The following is a 24843-nucleotide window of genomic DNA, read 5'->3' on the forward strand; positions in this document are numbered from 1 at the left end:
AAAGGGCTGGCTTGTACACTCCCCTTTTCACATTCCAGCCTTTAGCGTAATCCACCAAATGCAACGCTATGCAAATCTCTTTTGTAGCCAGGCTTTCATAAACTTGCATATCGCCATCAGTGTGTTTCACAACTGATCCAGCTTGGAGCGGATCCAACTTCTTAACTGCTCTGTCACCATCAGACGTCTCCGTGGTGGTCTGAAGTTCGCTTATTTACATGTTTTTTATAATGTGAATTATGGCTTTCACTGTAAAATATGGAATGTGAACTTGTGATTGCTGCAAGGCCGCAGATGTTAATGGCTCTCGGGTGGGGCCTCTTTGACTCTTTACATTTCTGTGGGAAGTCAATAAGAATGGCGTGCTGACAGGAACTTGGATGAAAGGTGCAGTGAGTGCAGTCTATTGTTGTTACGCTGTTTAAAAAACAAACAGGTGAGTAACGTAACTCTGTGTCTGTGAAGATGCCTTTTTGCTGAGCTGCCTCGTGGGATTCCACATGCGGAAAGAAAAATGTGACAGAAGAGGTCATATTCCACCAGGTGGGAAGGCAAATCGGCCGCTTTGCCTTAATGTCGTCATTTTAATTTCCGTGCTGTGTGAGAGCGTTGAGAATTTTATGCACGGATTCGTTTTTTTTCCACTAGGTTGGCAAGGAAACATTAGAAATGTACGTGAAACTAACTTTTAAACTGGTGAAGACACAGCAGCTGACATCAGTTTGTCAGCCTGCAGCGGTTTAAGTTTTCATTTTTGCGCGTCTTTTTGGTCTCTGTGTGGACACCTCATGGACTGAACACCATCCCATCCATCCCGTCCTGTGCAGCATTGCTTGAAGCTTTCCCGACGCACACTCTGAAGTGAAAGGCCAGGCTGTCACAGGGCTGACACAGACAAGAAGGCCAAGACGCTCACAGCCTGCGTGTTTTTAAACTGAGAGGAAATCTGAAGACGCAGAGCATGAGAACAAAGGAAGAAGAGGGGGGGAAAAATCTCCCAACAGGAGAAGCTTCCTCTCGCTGAACACGTTGGATTAAGTGGAATTTTTAAACGGAGACAGACATGAGAATATTGTCAAGGACAAAAAAAAAGCTAACATATGTTCCTGTTTGCTAATCTGGAGCTTTTACAGTAAGATGATTAGAGGTTTGAAAAGCCTCCATTTAAAAATGAAACACAAAAACGCTGAGGGCTGAGTCCAGTTAGAAAGATTTACCTCCCGCTTATGTTTTGGAACTCCTATATACTCTGTTCATCTGTAAGTGTGTGCAAATTTGTTTGCCCCCAGCCTGATCCTCCGTTTTCCTTTTGACACACTAACGTTTTTCCCAACTGGATTCTGTTGGAGATTTACTGCTCACCACCCTCTGTTTTTACTGTAGGCCTGTTAGTACAATCAGTGGAGTCAGAGACCACCTGGTGACCACTGTCTTGTTCTGATCTGTGTCACTCACTGCTAATCTGAGCTGACACGGCGACTCCCAGAGGACAGCTGGCTCCGCAAACGACAATGGAGGCCAAGCAGCGCGTGACCCAACCGTGCTCGCCGAGATAAAGTTAGCCCCGCTTTTGTTCTTGACTGGTGTCTGGTGCCTTTTGCCTCCCCAGTAGTTCAAACCTTCTGCTTAACAGCGGCGGCCAATCAGGAGAAGAACGGCTAATGGGCTTAATGGGAGAGTTTGCTCCAGATAGCCGATGAACTCGCTGATCAACGTAGCTCGATTTTGTCAACTGAAGTAGGTCGACCGTTCGGTGTGGAGGTGACGCTTCTGTTTAAGCCTGTAAAGTTGTTACTTTTGGACAAGCTGAAATAGTTTTTGCATGAAGTTTCTGGAGACGTTTTGAGGCATTCGTGAAATAAAAATCCAATCCTGGTCGTTAAAATTATTATCCCAGTCCAGTGCATATTTCACTCAATCACCTTCTAAAGTTCAGCGGCTTCAGCAGCCAGCGGCAGCTCCTGCCACACTTATAACTTCCCAGTGAAAAATGGTCCCCTCACATTTTTTTTTTCTTCTTCTACATTTTATTTATGACAGCCAGACCCCAAAAAAACATCTTCAAAGATTGCATCTGTCAGATTGACATAAAACGGGCTTCAGATCCTGCCCCCATCAGAGGCTTCAAACCAAACAGCCTGTGTAACCACCCCGCTGTGCGAACGATAGCCATGCATCACGCAGAGAGAAAGTGTGACTTGACGACCAGACGATGGGGTGCCGGGGAGGTCTTGTATAATAAAATTACCAACTGATGAGTTTCCATTAAGCTTTATGAGGCATTTATGTGTGTGTGTCTGTATGTGTGTCTTTTACCGTAGGCTGATTCAAGGCAGGTTAACCATCTGGCCATAAACCTCTACTCTTACTCGCTAATGGAATTTGTTCCTGGGATTCTGAACTCATGCGTGTATGTGTGCGCGTGAACAAGCTACACTAATAAACCTAATGACTGTAAAGTCAGAGGCAGGGTTTAGGCCTATTAAAAGCATGGAGCGCTTCACTGCTACACTGGCACTTATGGAATTGGGACCCTTGTGATGTACCACCGCATGGTGTGTGCGATGGGATTTTAAACTCTCCCTATATGCTGGGTTACAGTTATCTATAATGCTTTAATCCACTCCATTATCCGATTGAATCTAAAGCTCTAAATTTTAGGGTCGGCCGACACGGGTGGCGGCACCGGTGGTCGGCTGGAAGTAGAGTTAATGTTTGCAACGGCACCGCTTCCACGAAGCCGTTCATTAGCTTCATTAGTTAAGTGTTTACTCGTATAATTAATCACCCTCACATGATTGGAGCTGCTTACTTTATTGATTGGGCTTCTTTACAAAGTATTTAAACCTCTGCCAGTACAGAGCGCCGCTCGGGTATTTGTCACCACGGGCTCCATTTCTCTTTAACTTTTTCATTTTAGCGTTGAAACAAATCGTTATTGGCATATTGGAATAATATGAAAGCAGTTGTTCTCAACCGGGGGGGGGGGGTCCGCACTCAATTTATGAGAGAGAGAAAAGGAGCAAATTTCAGTGTTCGCTCAATTCGGCACAGGGATTTTACTAAAGATGCCACTGAAGCAGAGCTATGAAGAGACTAGTGGTCCATCTTGAAGGACACTGGCTCTAGATCAGTTTTAGCTGCACACATTTGGACTGATCAGGCACCTCAGGAAAGCTTAGCAGGCCTGGGCGAGGCCTCAGTGCTGCCCTGCTCTCTCAGGCCTGCCACGTGACCAAAATAACCAGGAGTGGAGCCTAATGTGTGCTTGTCACAACTCGTAATACTTTCTTCCTCAAAGGTCGCCGGCATTTACGCTCACTTGACTCCTCTTCTCCCTCAGGTTTCACACCTTTGACTTTATCTTTCATGCACTTAAATATTAGATGAAGAAGTCTTTTGTTTGTATCCATCTGGAACAGCTAGGTGTCATCTTGCCATCAAAGGGAAAAGGAGGACTTGTTCGCTTCGATTAAATTGTTACTTTGCTGCAGGAACCTCACGTCGGGGAGAGGTTAAACACATCCTGTGTCTGCAAATGTGTTTATTAGCAGCGCGCCCCTGTTTGGACTTGTTATGAACGCTTCTCCTGCAGAAAAGGATGCAGACGTTTCAAAGCTAGACAGACTGGCCAGTTTTACTTGGAGCTAAAAACAACAAAATTGAGGGGATAATATCAGTGGCGTGGATAATGATTCCTGGCTTGTGTTGTTTTCCTCTGTAGTGGAGACTTCAGTCCAGCCAGCTCTAACCATTCATAATGGAGGCTATAATAGAATTCCCTTTGTTATTATGCCTGTTTCTGTCCTGCCTGCACAGTGTCTCCTGTCTCCCTACTGTACGCCTTGCTGTCATTCTCCTGTTTCCTTTCTAATGGCCCTCTTTCCTGACGACTGCAGAGTATAAGTGCTGTCGCCTTCGCTTAGCTTCACCGTTTCTCAAATCACTGTTATGGGAGCGAACTCGGATCCAGCATCAATCCAATTTTAAGCTGTGGTTTGGATGAGATACTGTCTATCTGAACAGCTCTTACATAAGACCTTTTTTCTCTTTGTGGCAGTAACTGTGCCAATAGCCCCTTTTGGTACATCTCCAGATGACTCCAGCGCATGGACAGGCTTTTATGTTCGTTTGTGAGAATTGTCCTCATGCTGTTACAAAACTCTCGACTAGTTGTGCAATTAGAAATGGAGCCCGACTGATGTAGGATGTTTAAGACCGATATCGATACATGCCTAAAAAAGTATGCGTTTAAAAATAATTTAGTTTTTTCATCGCAGGAAGTCATGGATGACTTTGATGCCGTCAGTGACTACTCGAATCAGCTGGTTGATGTTTGCGGTGTTGCGAGCTCACTTTGCAGAGTGTCCTCTGGTGAACAAACGATGCAACGTTAACACTCATAGAAAGTTTGAGTGGTGTTTCCCCGTCTCTGATATCGACTGATAGGACCCATATATTGGTCGAAAACTTTTTCTGACCAGACGCTAAACCGTAAGCGTTGAACAAACTTTCTTGCTTCTTTCTGTCCTTGCACCGGCAGCAGTGAGAGCTGCACCTATACGACTCTGCATTAAGTTAACTTACCCCTTCTTACTTTTATTCTTATGCAAAGTCATTTTCGGGATTTCCTACATGTTGTCACATGTAATTCTTTGTTTTGAGATGTAGTCGACATAAATACCGTCCATGTCGACACATAGCAAGACAGATGTTGTCGGCTCATAGATTAAATAGCGCAGTCACAAGCTGAATCTTGCCCTCATTTTTTTTTCCCGTTTGTTTTCTCCGATTTACATTGCAGTGAAATCACTGGCGGTTGATATTGGCATCAACAGTAATGAAACCTCCGCATGATGTCACTGGAAATGTTATTTTCACAGGATTGGAAGAAAAAGCCCCGCTTTGCGGATTGCATCAGAACCCACACGGGAGATGGGATTTTCAGAGGCCGATAATAAAGGGGTTTCAGTGTTGAACGTCCCCTGTATTTACCATCTAACTGCTCGCTCTTAGACTCTGCTTACATAAGCACAACCTTTGCCAGCTCAGCAGTCAGTCAGACAGGCTTTTAAAAGAATGCAGATTTATGCAAATGAGGCTGCTATTGGGTTTGCGGTGCTGAAACCGTGGTAACGGGAGAGGAATGAGGTTAAATAGGGCCGTGGGCTCTGGGGGGACGTTCTCTACCCACAATGCCCTCTGGTGTTTGTTTACACACTGCGGTGGGTTGTGGGTTGTGCGAGGTAAAGCCAGCCATCTCTTAAGCCTCTTCTGCAAAGCCTTCCGTGGGCACTGTGGGGTTTCACGTTGATGACATCCACATGTTTACAGGCAACATATCTTTGAATCTGTCGTCCAGACTCACGTGTTAAATTGTTGTTTTCGCTGACATTTCCAAAAATGTTCTTTTTATTATTTTTTTTCATTTTATTTTGTTGGCTAAAACATGATTTAACTCAAGTAAATATTCATAAAGCACTCCTAATCCCCCGAACAAATCATCCCATCTAAATGGCTGCATTGTACTGGAATGTATTCAGACAAAGGGGATTGTGCAGTTTTGTGTGCTGTTATTTAAAATAAATACACAGAAACGCACTAATTCCACCATCGTCATCTTCTGCGCCAGCAGAAAATGGTTGCTGATCTAGAGGAAGGACGCGTCCCGTCCCCGAGTCAGTCAAGAGTTATGACCCTTGACCTTCATTGTCGAGGGCCTTGAGTGCTGCCGAGCGTGAGATATCGGTAAAGCCTTTTTTGGTCCTTGGAATCAGCATAGACTGAACAGAATATATGGCTCACCCCTGAAAGCTTTAGCGAGCCCTTGACAGCTTCTTAAATTAGTACTGGAGCGCTTTTAATGTCCATTTATCTTGTAGTTTGGCTCCTGACCTTGATCGGCCAGTAAACCAAGGAGTAAAGGATGATTTTAAAAAGGTTTATCTGCTAAATAACAGAACTTACGCGCTGTGCAGGAGTAGGCTGAAGGGTTTCGGGACGGCAGTGTGAAGGCAAACAATAGCTACCAGCTAATCCATCTACAAAATGTCACTAATCTTTTTCTGTTTTGTCTCGCAGTGAATAGCCATCACACACACACGGACAGTAAGGGTGCGGACTAAATTAAGCCCACAGCTTTGATTTCACAGGATTGAACTCAACTAGCTGCCTGATTGCCTTTCTTTTAGCCTAATCAAAAGATTAAGAGCATGGGGCAGTAGTCTGAGAAGTGGCCTAGTACTGTAGAGCACTTAAGCAATGCAAGCGCTAAACCATATGTATTGATTTTTGACAGCCTTGCTAGCAGTCACCCTGGAGATCTCCCATAAAAAAAACATACAAAAATGTCTGTGCGTTAATGTGTGGCCTCATACCGTGTACGTAATCAGTGACGCACACGGATATCACACGTACTGTATTGCAGCCGTATTTTCAGCCCGACGCCCGTAGGTGCAGACGTGCAAAGGCATCCGCTGACCCTGCAAGGGTGGTGATGACGAGCTGAGGAGACAGCGGAGGGAGGCATCACTTTGTCGGGCAGGATGTGCGATGGGAACAAGGCGCGCGTCAGCGTCGCTGTCTGTTGGAGTACCTATAAATAAATCGGGCTTCTCTCCCTCTTTCTCTGCCACCGCCGAAGCAGACAGAGCGATCGATCGTTGGACGTCAGAGAATTAGTTTTCAATTTCCACTCAATGGAAGCGAATAACCTCTGACATTATGAAGAGCCCCAGCTGACCTGTGCGTAACTGTGAATGTCTGAAATTGTCATGATTAGATGCATAACAGGATATGATTACCGTGGGGAATTGGACAAAGTCGATAGGGATTCGATGCCAGCATCCGTTTGTTTATCCAGACAGATTGATCTGCGTTGGAAAATATGAGGCCAGACGAGGATGCAAGAAGCAGGAAACAAGTGGAAAGCCTATGTTGTAATGTGTTTAGACTTCTGGACTGAGAGAACCTTTCCAACTGACAGAAGCCTGTTAGTGTACTTGAAGAGCAGTTTGGGTGTCCCACTGCTTTTCTCTCCAAACTTGTTTTTAACAAGGTTCGGAGGGCCGGCCTTTCCATATGTTTTTATTTATTTGAGAGTTTTGTCCTTCTTTTAACACACAAATATTTTTATGTTTTACTTTGAAAACCTTGATTTTGAAAGTTTTGGTCTTTATTTTGAAATCAGAGAAAAGGGGACGCTGTATTCTGCTGTGGTGCTTTCACTTTTAGGCATGTGACTTTTTAAAAATTTTTATGTTGTTTTTCTGTCAGGATGGGACACTGAACCAAACTCCATCTTCCATAGGAAGAAAACTGTCCAGAAAACGGCGTGTAAACCAAATATTAACCTTGTAATTGCCGATTTAATTTACTGATGGTCAGATTCATTTCTCTCTTCACAAGTCCTGAAAGTTAATGCTTAGCAGAGAGGAAGACCTGCTGTTACTCTTAAACCGAGAACACAAAGCTTGTTTATTCAGTATTTTTATTGTGGTCAAGGTCCAAGGTGCACTTTACATCCATTCAACTGTCTACTTTCCACTGCATGCCCGCACAATGCTTCGTAAGGCCACGTTATTCATGTGATACACCAAAGTGCGTGAAATATTTATGCCACCCAAAACTCCCCGAGGCAAAAACCTCCTCTAGTAGTTTCTCTCTGCGCTGAAGCCGCGCTGAGCTGTTGGTGTTTGGTTTTGTTTCCAACTGACAAGCAGCAAATGATTAAAGAGCCGATCTCACCTGGTCAGTGTTTAAGCTGTCGACGCGCACGAGCCTTCCCTCTGGAGCTCGTTTGACAATTTTAACTTTCACGCTAGTCACTCGGCAGGGGTCGTCTCCCCTCGAGCGTAAAGCAACGCTGCACTGTTGTCACACGCGAAGACACACTTTCACATTTTCATGCACATGACAGAAAACAAAAAAACAAAACATGTTTCGCTTCTCTCCGTAGCACATTCTCCCACGTACACATGCACGGACTCGCGCACGGGAGAGTGCGTGGGGAGGTGAGGCGCTCTCGCTCCCTTGGAGTGGGTGCCATGTCTTGTCAGATGGGGTTAGCTCCCCGCCGGCTGATGAGCCAGTTGAGGCTTTGAAGACCTTCCAGGAGCCCGTGGTTTACGTGGTTGGGTTGCCAGGTTTTGCCATCCCCCTCATTAATGCAGCATGGTTGCACACTTAACTTGTTCTTCTCTGTTCCCTTGGCCAGTTCACCCTGGCTATGACCGATTACTGTGCATCCAAGCAAAGGAACTAACTGGCCAAGTGCATGCCTGTATTTGTGGATTGCAGAATGCAGCACATGAAATGTTAGCTTGTTTTTATTGCAGTTTTTATAAACGTAATTGATAAATTAAAACTGTTCATCTAGAAAGGAAAGCCTGAAACCCTGTTTCTTTGGGTTCCTCAGCCACTCCGGGCTAAAATGTCACAGGAAAAAATAAATAAATCTCAAACATTTAATTTCTTCACTTTTGACACAAATGCACATCAGTAATCAAAAATTCTTTCTTGGACATAACTCTTATAGCTCAACTTTTCCATCTTCAATCTGACATTCCTGACCATTCTAACCAGTCTCCTTAGGGAAGGATTTTCCCAACTAATCTGCCTGAATTGAACATCTCGTTGAGCTGACAGTACACAGTACTACATTATGGAGCACAGAAAGGCTCTGCAGGCAAATGTCACTGAATACTTTTCCTTTTTGTTTCTTTGTTTGTTGAACACAGTTTCCTTTTCCATCATCTTGATGAACTGGCCAATGAATGTTTAATGAAAGTTTCATTTTTACGCAAGGGCGGAGGTTTGTTAGACTTGCAACATCAAGACAAAAAGAAAGCAACGCTGTGAAATGAATGTACCGTCTGTTTGTCATCTTTGCTATCTTAATGTTTGGAAGCCAAAAATGGAAAAAAGCTAATTTCACAATTTTTTTTACATTTTCTTTTTTAATCAACAAATATAGCCACTGGTATCACTCTTAAAAATGCTTTATCAGTCATGCTGCACTCCTCGCCGTTCAAGTGCTACATGGAAAGTTGGAGGCAGCGAGACCCCATCGCAGAAAAGTGAGAGCATCAGTCACGACAGATACACCATTTATTAAGCCAGAAGATGCATTATGAGAAGAGACTGTGGTGAACGGGTGTGTAGCTTGGTATGGGCTAGCATTAATGGTGCCTTCACACCAAACCTGTTTTCGTCATGCTTGATTTCATACAAAGCCTATGTAATCAACTGAGTTGATGCAAATTTGCACCTGGCAACGCAAATGGAGGCTAATCTGTATTCACAGGTTAAAATTTAGCATCTTATTTTGTGCACACTGTTTAAGAGCAGCTGAAGGTGCTTGAAAAGCCACTTTTAATGTGGCATGTTATGCAAGCAATGCATTTCCAACAGTTACAACACCGTGACTGGAGGTGGTGACTGTACTTCACACACCTTATGGTGACGCACTCATGTAAGCTCCATCCTCACTGGGTTTAAGGGTAAGTTCAGCAATTAATGGGTTTTTACAAAAGCAATAAAGTGATGGAACAATAATTCAAGGAATTACTTTTGCAGCTACTTAGACAAACATTACATTTAAATGTTTACTGCTGCTCTGACTGCTGGCTGGAGGGAGTGGCGTCTCTCCATGTCTTTGATTCTCTTCTGCCTTTGCTCTTTTCCACCCCCTTTTTCAGCTTTTAAGGTGGACCTCTTTCAGATTCCCACCATGAATACGGCTCGTTCCAAACTGAGATTTTTAAAGTTGCCGGTTAATAAAGCTATTTTAGTATAACGATTTAAGCTTTATGTAACCAGTGGAACTGATTTGACCACTGACTCGGGTGTAAGTGTAGAAAAAAGCAGAAACAGTCCATACTGTTTCACTTTCTTCAACATCTTGAGGTAATTGACCCAACCTATTCCCGCCTTGAACACGTGTGTATACACACACACACACACACACACACACACACACACACACACACACACACACACACACACACACACACACGTATCACAGATGGGTTAAAAAAAAAATCCCCTTTCTCGCTCGAACCCTCTCACTCATCCTTTCACCCTCCCACATGAGCTCACACTGTCAGCTTAGACACCCATACAGCCCACATGCATTCCCTGTCTTCAAAATGTTGTGCATAAGCACTCATACATGCTACACAGACACGCACGTCGCTGAGAGAATATACATGTCTCTGCACTAAAACACTGAGATACAGCTGTGAATAGGAGATGAAAGCCAGAGCCGAGCCAGGAATAATAAAAGCAGAGTGATTTCAATGCACTGCAGGCTTTCTAAACAGCCCTGGGATCTGACTTGAAAACATAAGGGGATTCCAAAGCCTGGTCCTTTTTAACCATACTGCTTTACCAAAGCTACTTTGATGTAACAAAGACCTCGGAGGCTGGTTTTTGTAACATTCCCGCCACTATCTGCCCAATGTCGATTGTAAATGTATATGTGTGGTCTAATTTTAAGACTCGTCAATATAATTGTTGAAACCCCCTCTTCTGCCGTGACCTCCGATAACATCAGGCGTACCTTTTTGTTCCACTCGGGGGTTTGAAACATATGCACCGAGGGTGTGACAGAGAAAAAGAACTAATAAAGAGATGGAAAAGCAGGCTACAGATTTAAGGAGGAGAATGATATTATACATACGCTATCCATCACAGTGACACTAATTCTGCCATTTCTTGTGGATGATACATTATCATTATGAGGTGATTCAGTGCAGGCTATATAAATCATCCTGGAAGGTAACCGTACTCAAACAGAAACTAAAGGAACTCTCTGGAGGTTTGGCCAGTTGTAGCGCGGCGGAGCACGGTTTTATGAGAGGGTTCACGTTTGTTTGTATTGTGAAATGCTGCAATGTTCCCACCTTGTCCTGCTAATCAGCAGTGTAACGTACAAAATCTCACACTTACTGAAAAGTCTTAAAACTCAGACTGTATATAAAAGATGCACACACACTAACATCACCCATTGGTTTGTGGACTTTTGCTATGAAGCCTAAAGTTGGCTGTTGCTAACTTGTTTTTGTTTGTTTTTATTTATTTGTTTCTAAACCAGATGTGCCACAATTGGGCAAAAGGTTTGGCGTAATTGTTAGCTAGCATTAGCTTTATTAGTTAGCTGCTTAGCTTAAGTTAAAATCACTTACTGACTGAAGTGGACAGCCAGCTTCTTAGATGTCTTCTGGTAGCGACCTGTTTAACTGTTGCTCAAAGTGGCCAAACAACTACCAATTTAAGCCTTAATATATTTAAATGGCCAGCATTGACCACCATACTGTTGTTGCAAAAGGAGAAAAATGCAACACCTTTTTTCTTAGAGTTTAAAAGTTTTACAAACTTGTATAAAAAGTTTATAAACTTGTTTATTTGTGCTGTAAAGTTGGTCTTTTAAACATAAGGAGTCTATGCTTGAGTGACTTGTATTTGGAGACGCTCTCAAACGGCTATTTGAAGAACTGCAGTTTTTGGCACGAGTGCACTGGCTGCAGGTTTCAGCCTCGGAGGTTCCAACATTTAAATTATTTTTTCATGGCGACAGAAGTCCATTCAACACTGAATAGACATTATGCATTAAATTTCATACTATGAAATGTTACAGTGCGTTACAGTTCATACTATAACACAGCGGTCCCCAACCCCCGGGCCTCGGACCGGTGCCGGTCCGTGAGTCGTTTGGTACCGGGCCGCGAGAGTTGAGGCTCAGGTGTGAAATGTCTGGTTTTCAGGGTTTTTATCGGTTTTCAGTGTTATTTTGTTATCGTTAACTCGGTTTTCCTGGGTCTTTTCACGTGTGTTATGAATAAATCGTCTTTTTTTTCAATACCGGTACTAGTTTTATTTTGTTGTATTTATCCGTGACACCTTAAAGGCCGGTCCGTGAAAATATTGTCGGACATAAACCGGTCCGTGGCGCAAAAAAGGTTGGGGACCGCTGCTATAACACATACACTGTCTTGTGCAGTATTAAATTCCACACTTGTTTCACTTGTGATTTGGCTCGCAGATATTTTTGTCTGCTAGAGGCGTGCAGCAAAGACAGCAAGATGGGCTGTTATAGACAGATGGGCATAGGCTGCTTGGAGCCTTGTAGCAACCAAACGGGAGCTAGTGGAGCCCAGACCCTTTTAAAACGGGGTCACAACAACTTTTTGTAACTCTATTTTCAGTCAGATTAACGGCCTCATATGTGTTTTTATTGTTGTGACATAATATCAGGTCAGTCTCTTCAAAACTGCCTCTTTTTTTTTTTTTCTTTCAGAGCAGCAAAAGAGCTGTAATGGAGAGAGTCGTTAAAGTAATGGGATGTAGTGAAATGGAGGGAAAAGTGGGAGTGGAGTGGAGGTAAGGAGGGGAGTGGCTGCTGGAAGTGGGTCACAGTGGCACTGACGTGATAAAAAGCGACGCGCTGAAAGGGGGGATGGACTCGTGCCGCCGTCTGCGTCACCTTTTGTCCGGCGCGCACACAGATATATACAGTCTCACATCAGCTCAGTTCAGCGGGTAAACATCAGTAGCACAGATATAAAAATAGCTCACGTAAAGGCCGGATTTTCCTCTCTCTGTCAGGGCCTCCGGCATTCTCATGCTGCATTGTTTACAGCCTAGTTGGAAATATTTCACTGCTTCACAGCATCTTCTACTCGCTTATTCACCTGTTTAAGATTGCATTCAGGCTGTGCATAAATAATAACAGCCTCTCCCATGATCCTGTTTTTGTTGGGCTGTGTGTGCATGAAAGAGCAGATGCACCGAGCTGGGGTTTGAAAGGTGGTTATTTTGGCTCTGCTGTGTGATCTCTGTATGATCTGTAGCGTTTCCTTGTGGACGAGTGATGCAGGGGAGAGGATGTGTTGCTGGAGGGGCTGCGGGGATGAAAGGATGAAGGAGTGGCAGGGGAGCCAGGGAGCAGTTTAATTGCCTGACCCTTCTCCCACCAGGATGACTCCGGAGCCGGGTGTTAAAGAGAGAGGGTGACGGCTGGATTCCACGAGCAGATCCCCGCAGCTCTGAGCGTGTGTGTGTGTGTGTGTGTTCTTGTGAATTTTCTCACAGCAGATCTGCACATATTTGAGAAAGACAACTTAATCATGCCGTGCGTGATGCTGAAGGGATGCACTTTGAGATTTAGCCTCCTATAACACATCAAAGGCTTGTGGGGAGTAGAAGGGGAGGGATGGTGCTGTGTTATGTGAAGAAGCTGTTCATGCTCGCGTCTGTGGAACCCATCACTTAGGGCCAATTCTGTTTTTGTTTTGTTTTTCTAGTTAAAATGGAAAACTGCATCAATATTTACCTTCGACTGTACATCTTTACATCTTATTGTTATTTATTTGGTCTTAAGAAGATAAAAAATACGAGTTTGTTCGAACACTGATGGTTTAATCTTAATCCCTGTGAATAATCTCAACATACACAACAGTGGGGGAGAAAAGCAGCAGTTAACATCCATTTTCTGCCCCCCCCCCCCCTCCCCTTTCAGAGTCTTCTTCGTTTGTTGTTTGCTGACTGAACGCTGAGGAACCTTCATCCTAATCAGCTTGAGATCTGGCTGCAGGTCAGGCAAGCAGATGAATACAGATTAGAGTGTCACAAGGCAGTAAGAGAGGATTACCAGATCTGGCCAGCGTCCCACTGTGGCCTCCTGTAGGTGTCCAGTCACTGGCTAACAAGTGTTGTCTGCACTGGACCTTCTTAAAAAAAAAGTCATGGGGTTAGACCGATTGGACTTGGCTCTGTCTGCTTTCAAGTTGTGGGAAAAGATTGATGATCCCGTGGGTTTTAAAATAGGATATATTTCCCTTTCTTCATACTTGTTTCACATTATTACACAAAGAAAAATGATGCAAAAGAAGATAAAAGACAACAGTAGTTGAATGAAAGACAACGAGGGCTTTACCACTGCTGTTCTGGTAAAGTGCATTTAATACAGAGCACCAATTCTGACATGAGAACACTTACAGGCTCCAGATTCAGTTCTGAAAATGTTGTTCTGCATCTATAATGTAAGGTAGATTTAGGACACCAGTTAAGCATAAGCTTGACCAAAACTTCATGGATCTGCAGACAGCTGAGTGTGTATGCTGTCTGACGTGTTTATGCAAACAGCAGGAGGTTTCTAAAGTATGTCTGAAACTGATAGCATCTGTGGCTGTGTGCATGTAACTGCAAACCTGCTGAATCCAGGTTGGCGTTCGAGTGGGCTGATTTGTGAACAGTGGTGCCCCCTGCTTGCAAAGTGCTTGTCGACTTGCTTAAATGCGTGTTGGACTTGTGAGGGTCATTTAAGTCGAGGCAAACTAAGACGAGAGTTGCCAAACAGATGCGAGAAGCTTTGTTTCATTTGCGTGTGCGGCACCCTGCAGCTGTGAGTCCTCATGTGCATCTTGTTAAACCTCAACCCATCATTTTCATCAGCAGCTTCCCCGCCGTCGCCGCTCTCAGCCTCTCTGTAATTCCACTTAGAAAACAAAACAAAATAAAGCCGTGCGTGCGGTGTTGTGCTCCCGAGTAGCTACCAGAGCGCGGCTCCTGTGCGTAACTCGGCTTTGATCTCTCTCTGTAAATTAAACATGCCTTTTTAGATAACAGGCTCCCTGGCACCTGCAGAGTCAAACTGTACCTCCGCGCTTCACATCCGCTCCCGTCCCTGATTTGAACTCGGTAAAGTTGATTCAAGTCAGCACAGTGCCGCTTTATTGGGATCAACCTTGGTTGTGTAAACCTCTGTGGGATAATTAGGCTGCAGTTAGACTGTCAGATGTGCAGATTACAGACAGTTCTGTGACGAATCTCAAATATGACAGTTGACTCTCTTTCATACAGAGAACAGGAGAAATGTGCACCAAGTTGGGAAAGGAAAAAGCGGTCGAGTATGGGGTCAAAAAATGGGTCAGCGTGAACACTGTGCTTGACCTTTGACATCAGCTGCAAGAACTTATTTTGCAAAGCGACCAATAGGCTTGAATTTGAGGATGGAACCAATACTTGGATCAACTAAAATTACTAAAAAATTAAAATTAGGGATGAAATCTTTACTACTATTACAACAATTTTTTTAGCCGTCTAAAAGCTGATGCCATCTTTCTTTTTATGCCAATGTAAGTCACCAGATAAATACCTGATATAAGCCCATACCAACATTTGCATCCATAGTGCATAAATGTAAAAGGTGGGAGAATTTGTACCTTTTGTCTTTTGTTTGGGTGCCAATTTAATATTTTTAGATCTTTGAGTGTCAGAGCTAGCATATTAGCTAATATTAGCTAATATTATAATGCTCTTTCACAAGGATATGATGTGCATCTCAAACTGCACGGCAACCTTTGGAGCTCTCTGTGGTCCTTCTGCCTCAGTGGCCCTGCCTGCCCGTTTTCCGCTTGAGGTCTTTGAAATGCTAATCACTTCTCCTCTTCTCTTTTTTTTCCTCTTCATCTCTCCTCCAGATTCTTCCACCAACTACATCAGGCAGCTGGAGACGAAAGTGCGGATACTGGAAGACGATAACAATAAGCTCCTCTCACAGGTGAGGCTTGCACAAGGACACACAGGCACATGTGCCATGCCGCAATTAGCCCACTTGAGTTTCCGTCTAAACTTATACCCTCGCTAAACTCCTCTTGTGCGAATTTTTAACTCATCCTCAACGCATGACAGGAAGCTGCGATGACATAAAATCGTTGCCTAATGCTTCTGTGAAGCTACCCCTTGCAACAGGCTCCCTGTTAGTTGGGGAATATGTTTATCCATGTTTAATTCATAGGGAGTCAGTAAGCTTCAGTAGCGTGCACTGATGTTAGCCCCCGAGGCGAACTGTGGGAGCGGAGCAGAGATGAGAGGAGGAAAAAGAAGGGGAAAGAGGCATTAAGTGACAGTGACAGAGTAAAGGATTTATCCCCAAAGCTGACCTTGCTCTGACTTCTCCCAAATTTGGAGGATGGAGGGCTCGGTGAGGGAGGGGGTGTGTGCAAAAACGGGGTGGGGTGTGTGTGGAATGCTGGTGTGGTTCACCAGAAGGTCACATGTCAGTCTGCGGAGGTGTGTTTACCCAGTCGAGCACAAACAGCAGATGACGAAATCGAAGCACACTAATCTGGTCACGTGAGGGGAAATCTGATTCATGAAGTGTTCGACTAATTATTGGCAAAAAAAAAAACAGCTCAGGCTTTAAGTTTATAATTTGGCCTCTTTAATTTTATCGCATCATTTTATGGTGCGAGTCGGTTCGTTTAATGCAAATCAGGTTGCACAGAGACGAGGCTGAATTTCACACTATAATTTGAAGTCTTCTTTCCCACTTATATCCCAGCAAATTCATGTGTAGGCAGAGTGTAGGCTGTTATCACTGACATGAAACCTAAACGATCCTCATAATTATCTCTTACGCGCTACAGTTAGGTGTTACACATTGTCTCGCAGCAGTCCAAGCATAGAATATGAACTCCCGTCTTATAGTTTTTGTTCACGTTGTTTTCTGCAGACGTGATGTTGGGATATGAATGCGTTCAAGTGCAGTGCAAAATGTGAAACTGTTGAGACTGATTTATTTATTTATTTTTAACAAATACATTACCTTAATTTTATGTGTTTAAATCCATCAGCAAAACAGTTGCTTCCATTGCTGTTCACGGCTCCTCACAGAGCGAAACAACATAATAAACCATTCCACCATTATGTTTTTCTCTCCCTAGGCTTATAGCCGCTATAGCTTATCGCAAATACAGACGAGAAAGGTAATCTTCTGTGATGTCTGTGTTTGTTGGCTCTTCTGCTGGCCGGTTGGTTCAGTCTGTTTGGCCCTTTCACTCTTTTTACTCGTTTGGTGGTGGGACTTTTCACATCTTTGAGCTTCTTGCTTTCTCTTCTGTAGAGGGCTGACACTATCAAAGCAGCAGCTGTACAAGGCAAGGTGACTCTTTGCAGTAATGTTTTATGTTGTGCCTTTCAGACAAGGAATCACCTCTGTGGTAATGTTTAAAGGGTAGGAATATGATGATTTGTTCCCTTGATGGGATTAAGTTATTATGACGCAACAGCCTGTAGTGTTTTTTAGCTTAGCATAAAGGCTAGACGCTAGCTAGACTGCGGCAAAGATCGGGACTGTGACATCATCCACTGGCTTCTGAAGAAACCATTTCCACTTTGGTTAAAAAAACAAATCTAATATGACGAGGAGGGGTGGGTCTGACCGTCAAACCACTTGCTCATCGGCTATGAATTTGTCAATATCAAATCGTTAGCTAATGAGCATACCGCAGATAATCCTCCAGTTTGAAACCTATTAGGACCAGGATTTATGAAATACACTTAATTTTCATGACCAAAAATGAGCGACTGAGCCCATAAACGCAGCTGGAAAGTATTTAAAAAAGTCAACTCAGAAATCCATTTTCACATAAATTACAGGACCTGAAATCATTTTGTTTTTAAGCAAAAACTACAGTGGAACTGAGAGGTCAAACGGACTGCAACTTAAGAAAACACCAGCAATAAGAAAAACGCTACAAAAGCACACAAAACACAACGGAAATATGAAAAAACTGATTTCCAAAAGCACAAGGGAAGTGTTTCTGGGGAGACAATAACCCGACGGACTATTTGCAGGAAACAAAATATGCCAATAATTTTGCCGATAAACACTTAAAAGAAGTGGAGGATCTATTAGTTTTGTGAGAAAAGAAAAGATGAGAGGTAAGTGTGTTAGCTTAACTATTAGCCTAAAAATCCGTCATCAGTATTTTATGAATCATGAGATTAAAACACACTTACTTAGCATGTTTTGGTTCCTGTAACTGGTCCGTCGGGTTATTGTCTCGCCAGAAACACTTTGTGTGCTTTTGCAGCATTTTTCTTATTTCTTAAGTTGCAGTCCGTTTGGCCTCTCAGGGCCACCGTAAAAACACTTTGGATTTACCCACTGTCTGTGGTTCAAAGTGCTAACATAACAGTATTATTAACACTTAGAACTTCTAATTAACATAATATATCTCATGTTTTATACCATTAAAAAAAGTTAAACAACACATAACTTCTGTTGCTTATCAGTGGTCAAATCATGAGAGAGCGTGTTATCAGACTCAAACGAGCTTTGTCCCCATCACTCCCTCTCGTCCTGTAGTGCTAAACTAACCGGTTTCTGGTTGTGACTTCATATCATTGATACACACCTAATATTGATATTGATCTCCAACTTTTCGTAATACAGTAAAGTGCATTGACAAACATCACCACAGAAATGATTCACCTTGTGATTGTGCCGGTTTTCCGAGAACACGGGAAGTTAAATGCACCGCCTTGCAGGGTTGTGGCTTCTGTGTCCAGGGGTTTCCTTTCTGTGCTGCTAGCATGCTGTGCTAATGAATGAACACAGGTGGCCCTTGCTTGTACGTGGCCTTTCTTGGCAAGAAAGCTTTTATCTGTCCTTGGAACTGCTCCGCACAGTGTTTGGTACAAGGTAACTTAAGTGAATGAATGCTATATTGTGCTTTGGTGCATAAATGACACACGCATGTCCTAGCTTGTGTTGACGTCTGGAGGGCTGAATAATTAAAGATCCGGGGGGCAAGCCAGGTAGATTCAGGCATCTGTTATGCATGGCCGAAACCTTTGTGGGAGTGCAACTGAACAATGAAGGACTGTCAATCTGAAGCTGAAAAATATGAATCTGTAATCTCTGGTTGTTGTTACTAAACATGACTTTCCCACAGAGGTGATAACAGGAAAATATTGGGTGAAAATAAGAATTACTGAAGTTTACCATTCAGTTAGATTTCATGATATCCTACCTGATGACGTGTGTGCATATTAGCAGGTTCAATTGTTACAATGGATTATCTTCCCCAGTGGATTGTATTGCCTAACTTCCTGTGTTATGAAACCGGCCCAGCGAAACTTGTGTTCAGCTAGAGGAAACAATGGCCTCTTAGTGCAGGAATGCTGACCCTCCAGACCAGCTTGGCTGAGGTATTTTAACCATACTCAAGGGAGCGTGGAGGGAGTTAACAGCAGGATCCCACAGTGGATATTAACATTAACAAGGGCCTACGCAGCCCAGGTGTAAACACAATTAGAAAAACAGGTGTGTGCACTCAGATGCACACATTCAGACATGCTCAGACACGCGCATCCTCCTCAGGCTTTCTCCCACTAAGCTCTCCCATTTCTTCCAGCTGTTACTTGTCTCTAGTCGAGCTCGCACACGAACTCCGGACGATGTTGAGATAATCTGGTCCGGACGTTGTCGGAAGTTCACTCTTGGTAAATACTGTTTGGTTTAGGTCAGGGTGAGTCAGGCATCTTGTAAACTTTGCATTTGGGAGCTTGCAACCCAAAGCACTTTTATCACCCAATGTCAGAAATTTGCGCCGTCGTTGAGAGAGGCTCAGACCTGTGGAGAAAATATCTTTTGTCAACTCACTACAGTGTGTGAAGCACTCATGCGCTCCTCCTCAATCCACACTGACACTTTGTCATGAAACTGACAAGTGTAAGCACGTAATGATCTGTATATCAGATGATGCTCCGTCCCCTGAGTCACTGCAATAAGCCCCAAACTCTCAAACACTTAATGTTATGGCTGTCAGGCTTTGCATTCATGGCATAATTAGGTAACAATAATGATGGAAGAGCGACGTATTTAAGTTTAAAGACCAGGTCATTGATTTCAGATGCAAAAATACTGAGGCTAAAGCTGCTTGTCCCAGATTAGCATCCATACTGCACCGGCATATGATGTACAGCCCAACTGTCTAACGGTGTAACTGTGATAAGGAAACGCCTCTTATTTCAGTCTAGCACGAGTTACTCTGATTTAACAGTTTCCATCCTGTATTTGATTAAATCACGGCTCTGGAGGAGCATCCCGCTGTCCTTCCTACCCTTTTGTCAAAGTGGCATCACCCCTGCCCCTCATAATTCAAACAGGAAACGATGCAAGACACCCACAGCATCTTCCCGTCAGCACCAAGAACATTGTGATGGATGGATAAGATGCAGGGCCCCTGAATTTTAGCCAGGAAGACTGCAGCGAGCCAACTGTCCTCAGCTGTCTGGCAAACAAATGGCTTTGCTGGTCTCAGCGGTCAAGGTCATGTCGGGGTGGGAAGTAAAGTTGGAGATGTGTGATGGTTAAATTAAAAACTAGACTCAGGGAGAGGTCTGCATCGGTAACATAAAACTCTTTAGCAAGCCTTCTTATTCAGGTGATCAACTATGCGTTTATGTCACCCCTCTTGATTTTGACATTTAAGGTTACCAGACACAAAGCTTATAGAGATGTCAAAAAAGATGCACTATTGAGGGCATGAATATGGAAACTGAAAGGATAGATCAAGAAGCGCCAGGGGGAGGACTGGAAAAGGTTAGAGGAACATTACAAGGATACTGAGTTGGAGGAGAGAAGAGGAGCAGGAATATCAAAGGACGGGGAAGACGAGGGGAATGCTGATTGTGGCTTTGTGCGTGCGAGCGTGCACCTGAGTGCGTCTCACACACACACACACACACACACACACACACACACACACACACACACATACACACACACAGATAATACAAAGGCAGACAACACAGCACAATGTCCGGGCATTCATAGACACACACCCACAGCTCAACGGGTTATTTATAGCTGAGCGCTCCCAGGCATCACGTGTGTTCATGCACCGCGCCACGCACAGAGGGAACACTAGTGCGCGACACGAGAAATGTCACAAGAAACAGTGGTGTTTGCCGTGTCCCTGCCTGCAGAGCGAAGCTGGGCTGGTAACTGCCCCCCAGGAACCAGTGGTCTTTGGCTGCTAATGAGGACAAATTTTAGGCATGTTGCCCCTATGTAGTGAACCTCAATGAAGGCAAAACGGGATACTTCCGCACATGAGCAATGGCGTGAGAGTGATGAGGAAAAGTGCCTTGTATGGTGAGGGAGACACAGCCAAAGACTTTAATAAACCCCCTTGGATGGAAATACCAACGGGCAAAACCTGGGTAGTAACAAAGATGCTGGTAGTTGTGCGTCTAGTGACACAGATGCAAGAAGAGAAAATTGGTGTAAAATTGCTTCACAGGCAGTGTTTTCTCTGTTTATGTGCACAAAACTGGGCTAATCTCTATCAAATGTTGGTGATGGTACTTGCGAGTACCTCAGGATTTTGAGTATTTGAGTAAAAAGTGGCCGTTTTTATGTTAAAATATCTCTCATAGAGGCAAATACATTGATTTTTGTCAACATTGTCAGAATGAATATTAAAGTCAAATTAGTGCCAAAGTGAACAAACTGACAGGATTCCCTGTGTGTTTGCACTCTGTCTTGGATTATTAACTTTGATTTATTAGCATGCAGTGAAGCCACTCTTTGGGTAATTTTAGGTAAAACTCACATTGAAGTCTTATTTTTCTTTTCTTTTTTCCTTTGGTGTTTGTTTTGTGACCGTTTGTGTCCAGCAGTGTAACCCAGGTGACCTTCGTGCCCTGAGGAAGGGAATGACTCTGTACCACTCAGAGTCCCAGCTGTCCTCACTGCCCCAGCGCCAGGAAGCCATGCACATGGTCAGTAATGAGAAGACTGACACACACGCACACATACGCAAACACACAAATTTGGAGAAGGCTAACCACCTATACTAAGATTCACACTGACACGCTTAGATGAATACCCGCTCACACTAACCGCTAAGACAATAGTCACAGCAATCAGTCAGCGCTATGACACTGCTTATACAGATGTGGTTACATAAAGAGACAGGGCTTAATTGCACACAGACATGCACATGCTTAATTGTAGGGAGCGCTATGCCAGTGCCTCCACGGCAAAGTCAAGTCAGCTCTAATTCACTTTACTTCTCACACTCCAATTAAACCTCCACAGGCAACCTCGCTCTCGCTTACACGTGACAGGAAGAAGAAAAAAGAGAGAGGGAGAAGAAAAGGAATGAAAGGAAATGGGGCATAAGGGGGATGATCCAGACAGAGTCTTAGACAGAAGAGAAACTAAGGCAGAGACCAGGATAGAAATTTAGCATAGTCAGCACTCTTCCTCATATCCTGTCCCTGCTTTTTCTTCCTCCCTGGAGCTTGTTTGAACCAAATTCCACTATGAAAATAATAATCCTCTCCACTCCACCTCCACCCTTAACCCTGCCAATGTCTTCAGGAGGAGAGGATTGGCAATTAAGGAAGGTCAGAGTCGGGCTGTGCCGCTCCTCAGACGACTAAATCTTCCTTGTGTTAAAAAAAAATATTTTTTTTTTTGTTTTAATCACAGGGTCATTTTGCAGCACAGAGGTAAATTGTGAATTGTAGGTTCCCCATATTTACAGTGTAGTTTTATATGAAATAAGGTCAAACTTTTGATGTGCTATGAATAAGACATTTAACAGGCATGTGTTGTGAAAAAATATGCTGGATATAAAAATGTTGGATATATTTGATTAAATCATCATGTAACTATATTTTTGCTTTAGCATCATGAATTTGGTATTAAAATAGATTTTTATGTATTGTTAAATTAGAATTATTAGCAGCAGCGCCTTTTATTCATTGTTTCATTTATTCATCATTTCATTGTGTATTTAGTGGTGCGTCTTAAAAATTCAGTCCACACCAATTTTGGTGACTGTTAAATTATGTATGGGTGACGTACGCCGAACAAACGCAAGCGATGATTAAATGTACATAATATATCAGAAAAGAACATATTTATATTTATGTTACATCCATAAGAATTGGGATGTAATATAAATCGAAAAAATGTATAGATATTAATAAGTATGTGTGACAATATTTCAAAGTTCTTTCTTAACTGTCGCTCTGTTAAGGAGGAGATAGTTTATGTATGTACACATCCTATGATCGTTATAGTAACATTTTCCTGAAAACTAGCTGCTACGCTTTGCTAATGTTTAGATTTAGATTATTATTTTATGCTTTATATTTATATTTAAATATTTCTAAGATTATATATGTTGCTCTTTAGATTGAACAACTTAACTCGAAATTTCGAGTTACTTTTCTCAAAATTTCGAGTTAATAACTCTAAATTTCAAGTTAGCTCTGCCAATCAGTGATCTACGTAGAATTCGCACTCAAAACCAGATCGTAACAAATTGGTGCTTTTGAGAGTACGTTTGGTGATAGTAACGCCATGTGATTCAGCTATTAACACAAAGATTTCATCAATTGTGAAGCCACGCTGAAAATTATCAGTAATTTGTGCATTCATGACTGGCTGTAATACTAGTAGTTTAGCTGTAGCATTTGTAGCTGAGGGCTTCAGCTTCCGGTTAACAAGGAAATGACATAATTCACGTACAGTAGATTACTGATTGGCAGCGCTAACTCGAAGTTTCGAGTTACTTTTCTCAAAATATTGAGTTATTAACTCGAAATTTCGAGTTAAGTCGTTCAATCTAAAGAGCAACATATATAATCTTAGAAATATTTAAATATAAATATAAAGCATAAAATAATAATCTAAATCTAAACATTAGCAAAGCGTAGCAGCTAGTATATGCTTATATAAATATAAAAAGCTGTGAAACTCTTATTCAGAGAGAGAAGAGAGGAAGTAAAGAGAGTGGCAAACTAATAGCTGCTAGTTGTCAGTTAGCCTAGCTTAGCTTAGCTTAGCTTAGCTTAGTGATAAAGCGGTGAGAAATGGCTCGTCTGGAGCTATTTGACAGTAAAATAATCCACCACCATGACTGTAATATGTTCTTGTGGGTTTATAAATTGTACAATAAAGGCAGATTTTTTTTATTTTATTTATTTATTTTTAGCTTTTTCTGCTAATGGCCTTGTTTGTGACAAGCCCACAGAACAGCACTAACGTTGAGCTCTGTAGTTTGCCCAGTTCATGTTGAGGAGCAGGGAAAGAAGGCATAAAATCGAAGATGAGATGTGGGACTTCAGAATGACTTCAGTGAAGTGGACTCTTAGTTGTGTGTGTCCCTCCCAATCGATCAGCTCATCCTCTATATTCACTTCTTTGTCTTACTCAAAGTTTCAGGTCAGTGAGCGTACATGAGATTGTCGAATAGAAGACGCTCAACAGTCTGTGCTCATTTTCGTATGTTTAAACTTCAAACCATTGCTCCTGACAGTGTTTGTCCCCCTGCCTGCCTCCTGCTGCAATGACCCAAATCAGCCCTGTTAATGCAGGAGATGCTTACAGTTACGAGCAGTAAACACTGCCCCGAGCTATCTGTGTCCAAATCCTTTTCTTGACTGCACTGCTCTTGGCAAATGCTTGCAGTGAATGTTTACATATTTCAAATATTAAATATCACAAAAGGCTTAACGATGAATTATACATTCATACTTTCAGTCAGACCAAAGTCCACTTCACTGTATGGAAGCTGTTACCTTTTGTTGGTATAAAGATACAGTCTTAACTCACTGGAAAATTGAAGCGCTTGTAAAGTATGGATGGGTCTTTGTGATGCACACACAGATAATTGGATATCATAAATGGCATAAATTTTAAAAACAACTCCATTTGTCTTTTGTATTACGTGTTTTTACACACAAAGTTTTGCAAGCGTGATTTTTAGGTCAAACATGAGCGAGCAGCTGTTGCAACGAGCGAACTCAACTGTGTCTGTGGAATACTAAACAAAATGTTTCCCTCGGATGTCTGGATGAATTTGCTGTGTTGTTTAGCTGCTCTTTGATCAGACAGTTGCAGATTTAAAGAGAAACCTTGGAATCCACACAGGCAAAAACAAAACGGTGGGTAAATTTAATATACTAAATATGTGCAAAAAAGGGGGCTTGGACTGGCATCTGCACTGGATTACATCAAGTATCAAACCA

The 24843-nt window shown here is 42.8% G+C and overlaps 1 protein-coding gene across 4 annotated transcripts in view; it reads left to right on the forward strand.

Annotated features, from left to right (window-relative positions):
- ccdc85cb (coiled-coil domain containing 85C, b) overlaps positions 1–24843 on the forward strand; it is a 52635-nt gene that overhangs the window by 20897 nt on the left and 6895 nt on the right. The window contains exons 2-4 of one of the 4 annotated variants that reach the window (XM_086265176.1): positions 15483–15562; positions 16728–16769; positions 21475–21579. In XM_086265176.1, the coding sequence (XP_086121302.1) occupies positions 15483–15562; positions 16728–16769; positions 21475–21579 (227 nt within the window). The remainder of the gene's footprint in view (positions 1–15482; positions 15563–16727; positions 16770–21474; positions 21580–24843) is intronic. The other 3 variants (XM_086265177.1, XM_086265178.1, XM_086265179.1) reach the window with 3 other exon arrangements.

The sequence above is a fragment of the Aulonocara sp. 'chitande type north' Nkhata Bay genome, linkage group LG15, assembly GCF_057382095.1.
Source record: "Aulonocara sp. 'chitande type north' Nkhata Bay isolate Kocher_YH1m ecotype deep benthic linkage group LG15, A_spYH_male_GT1.1, whole genome shotgun sequence".
Lineage (NCBI taxonomy): Eukaryota > Metazoa > Chordata > Actinopteri > Cichliformes > Cichlidae > Aulonocara > Aulonocara sp. 'chitande type north' Nkhata Bay.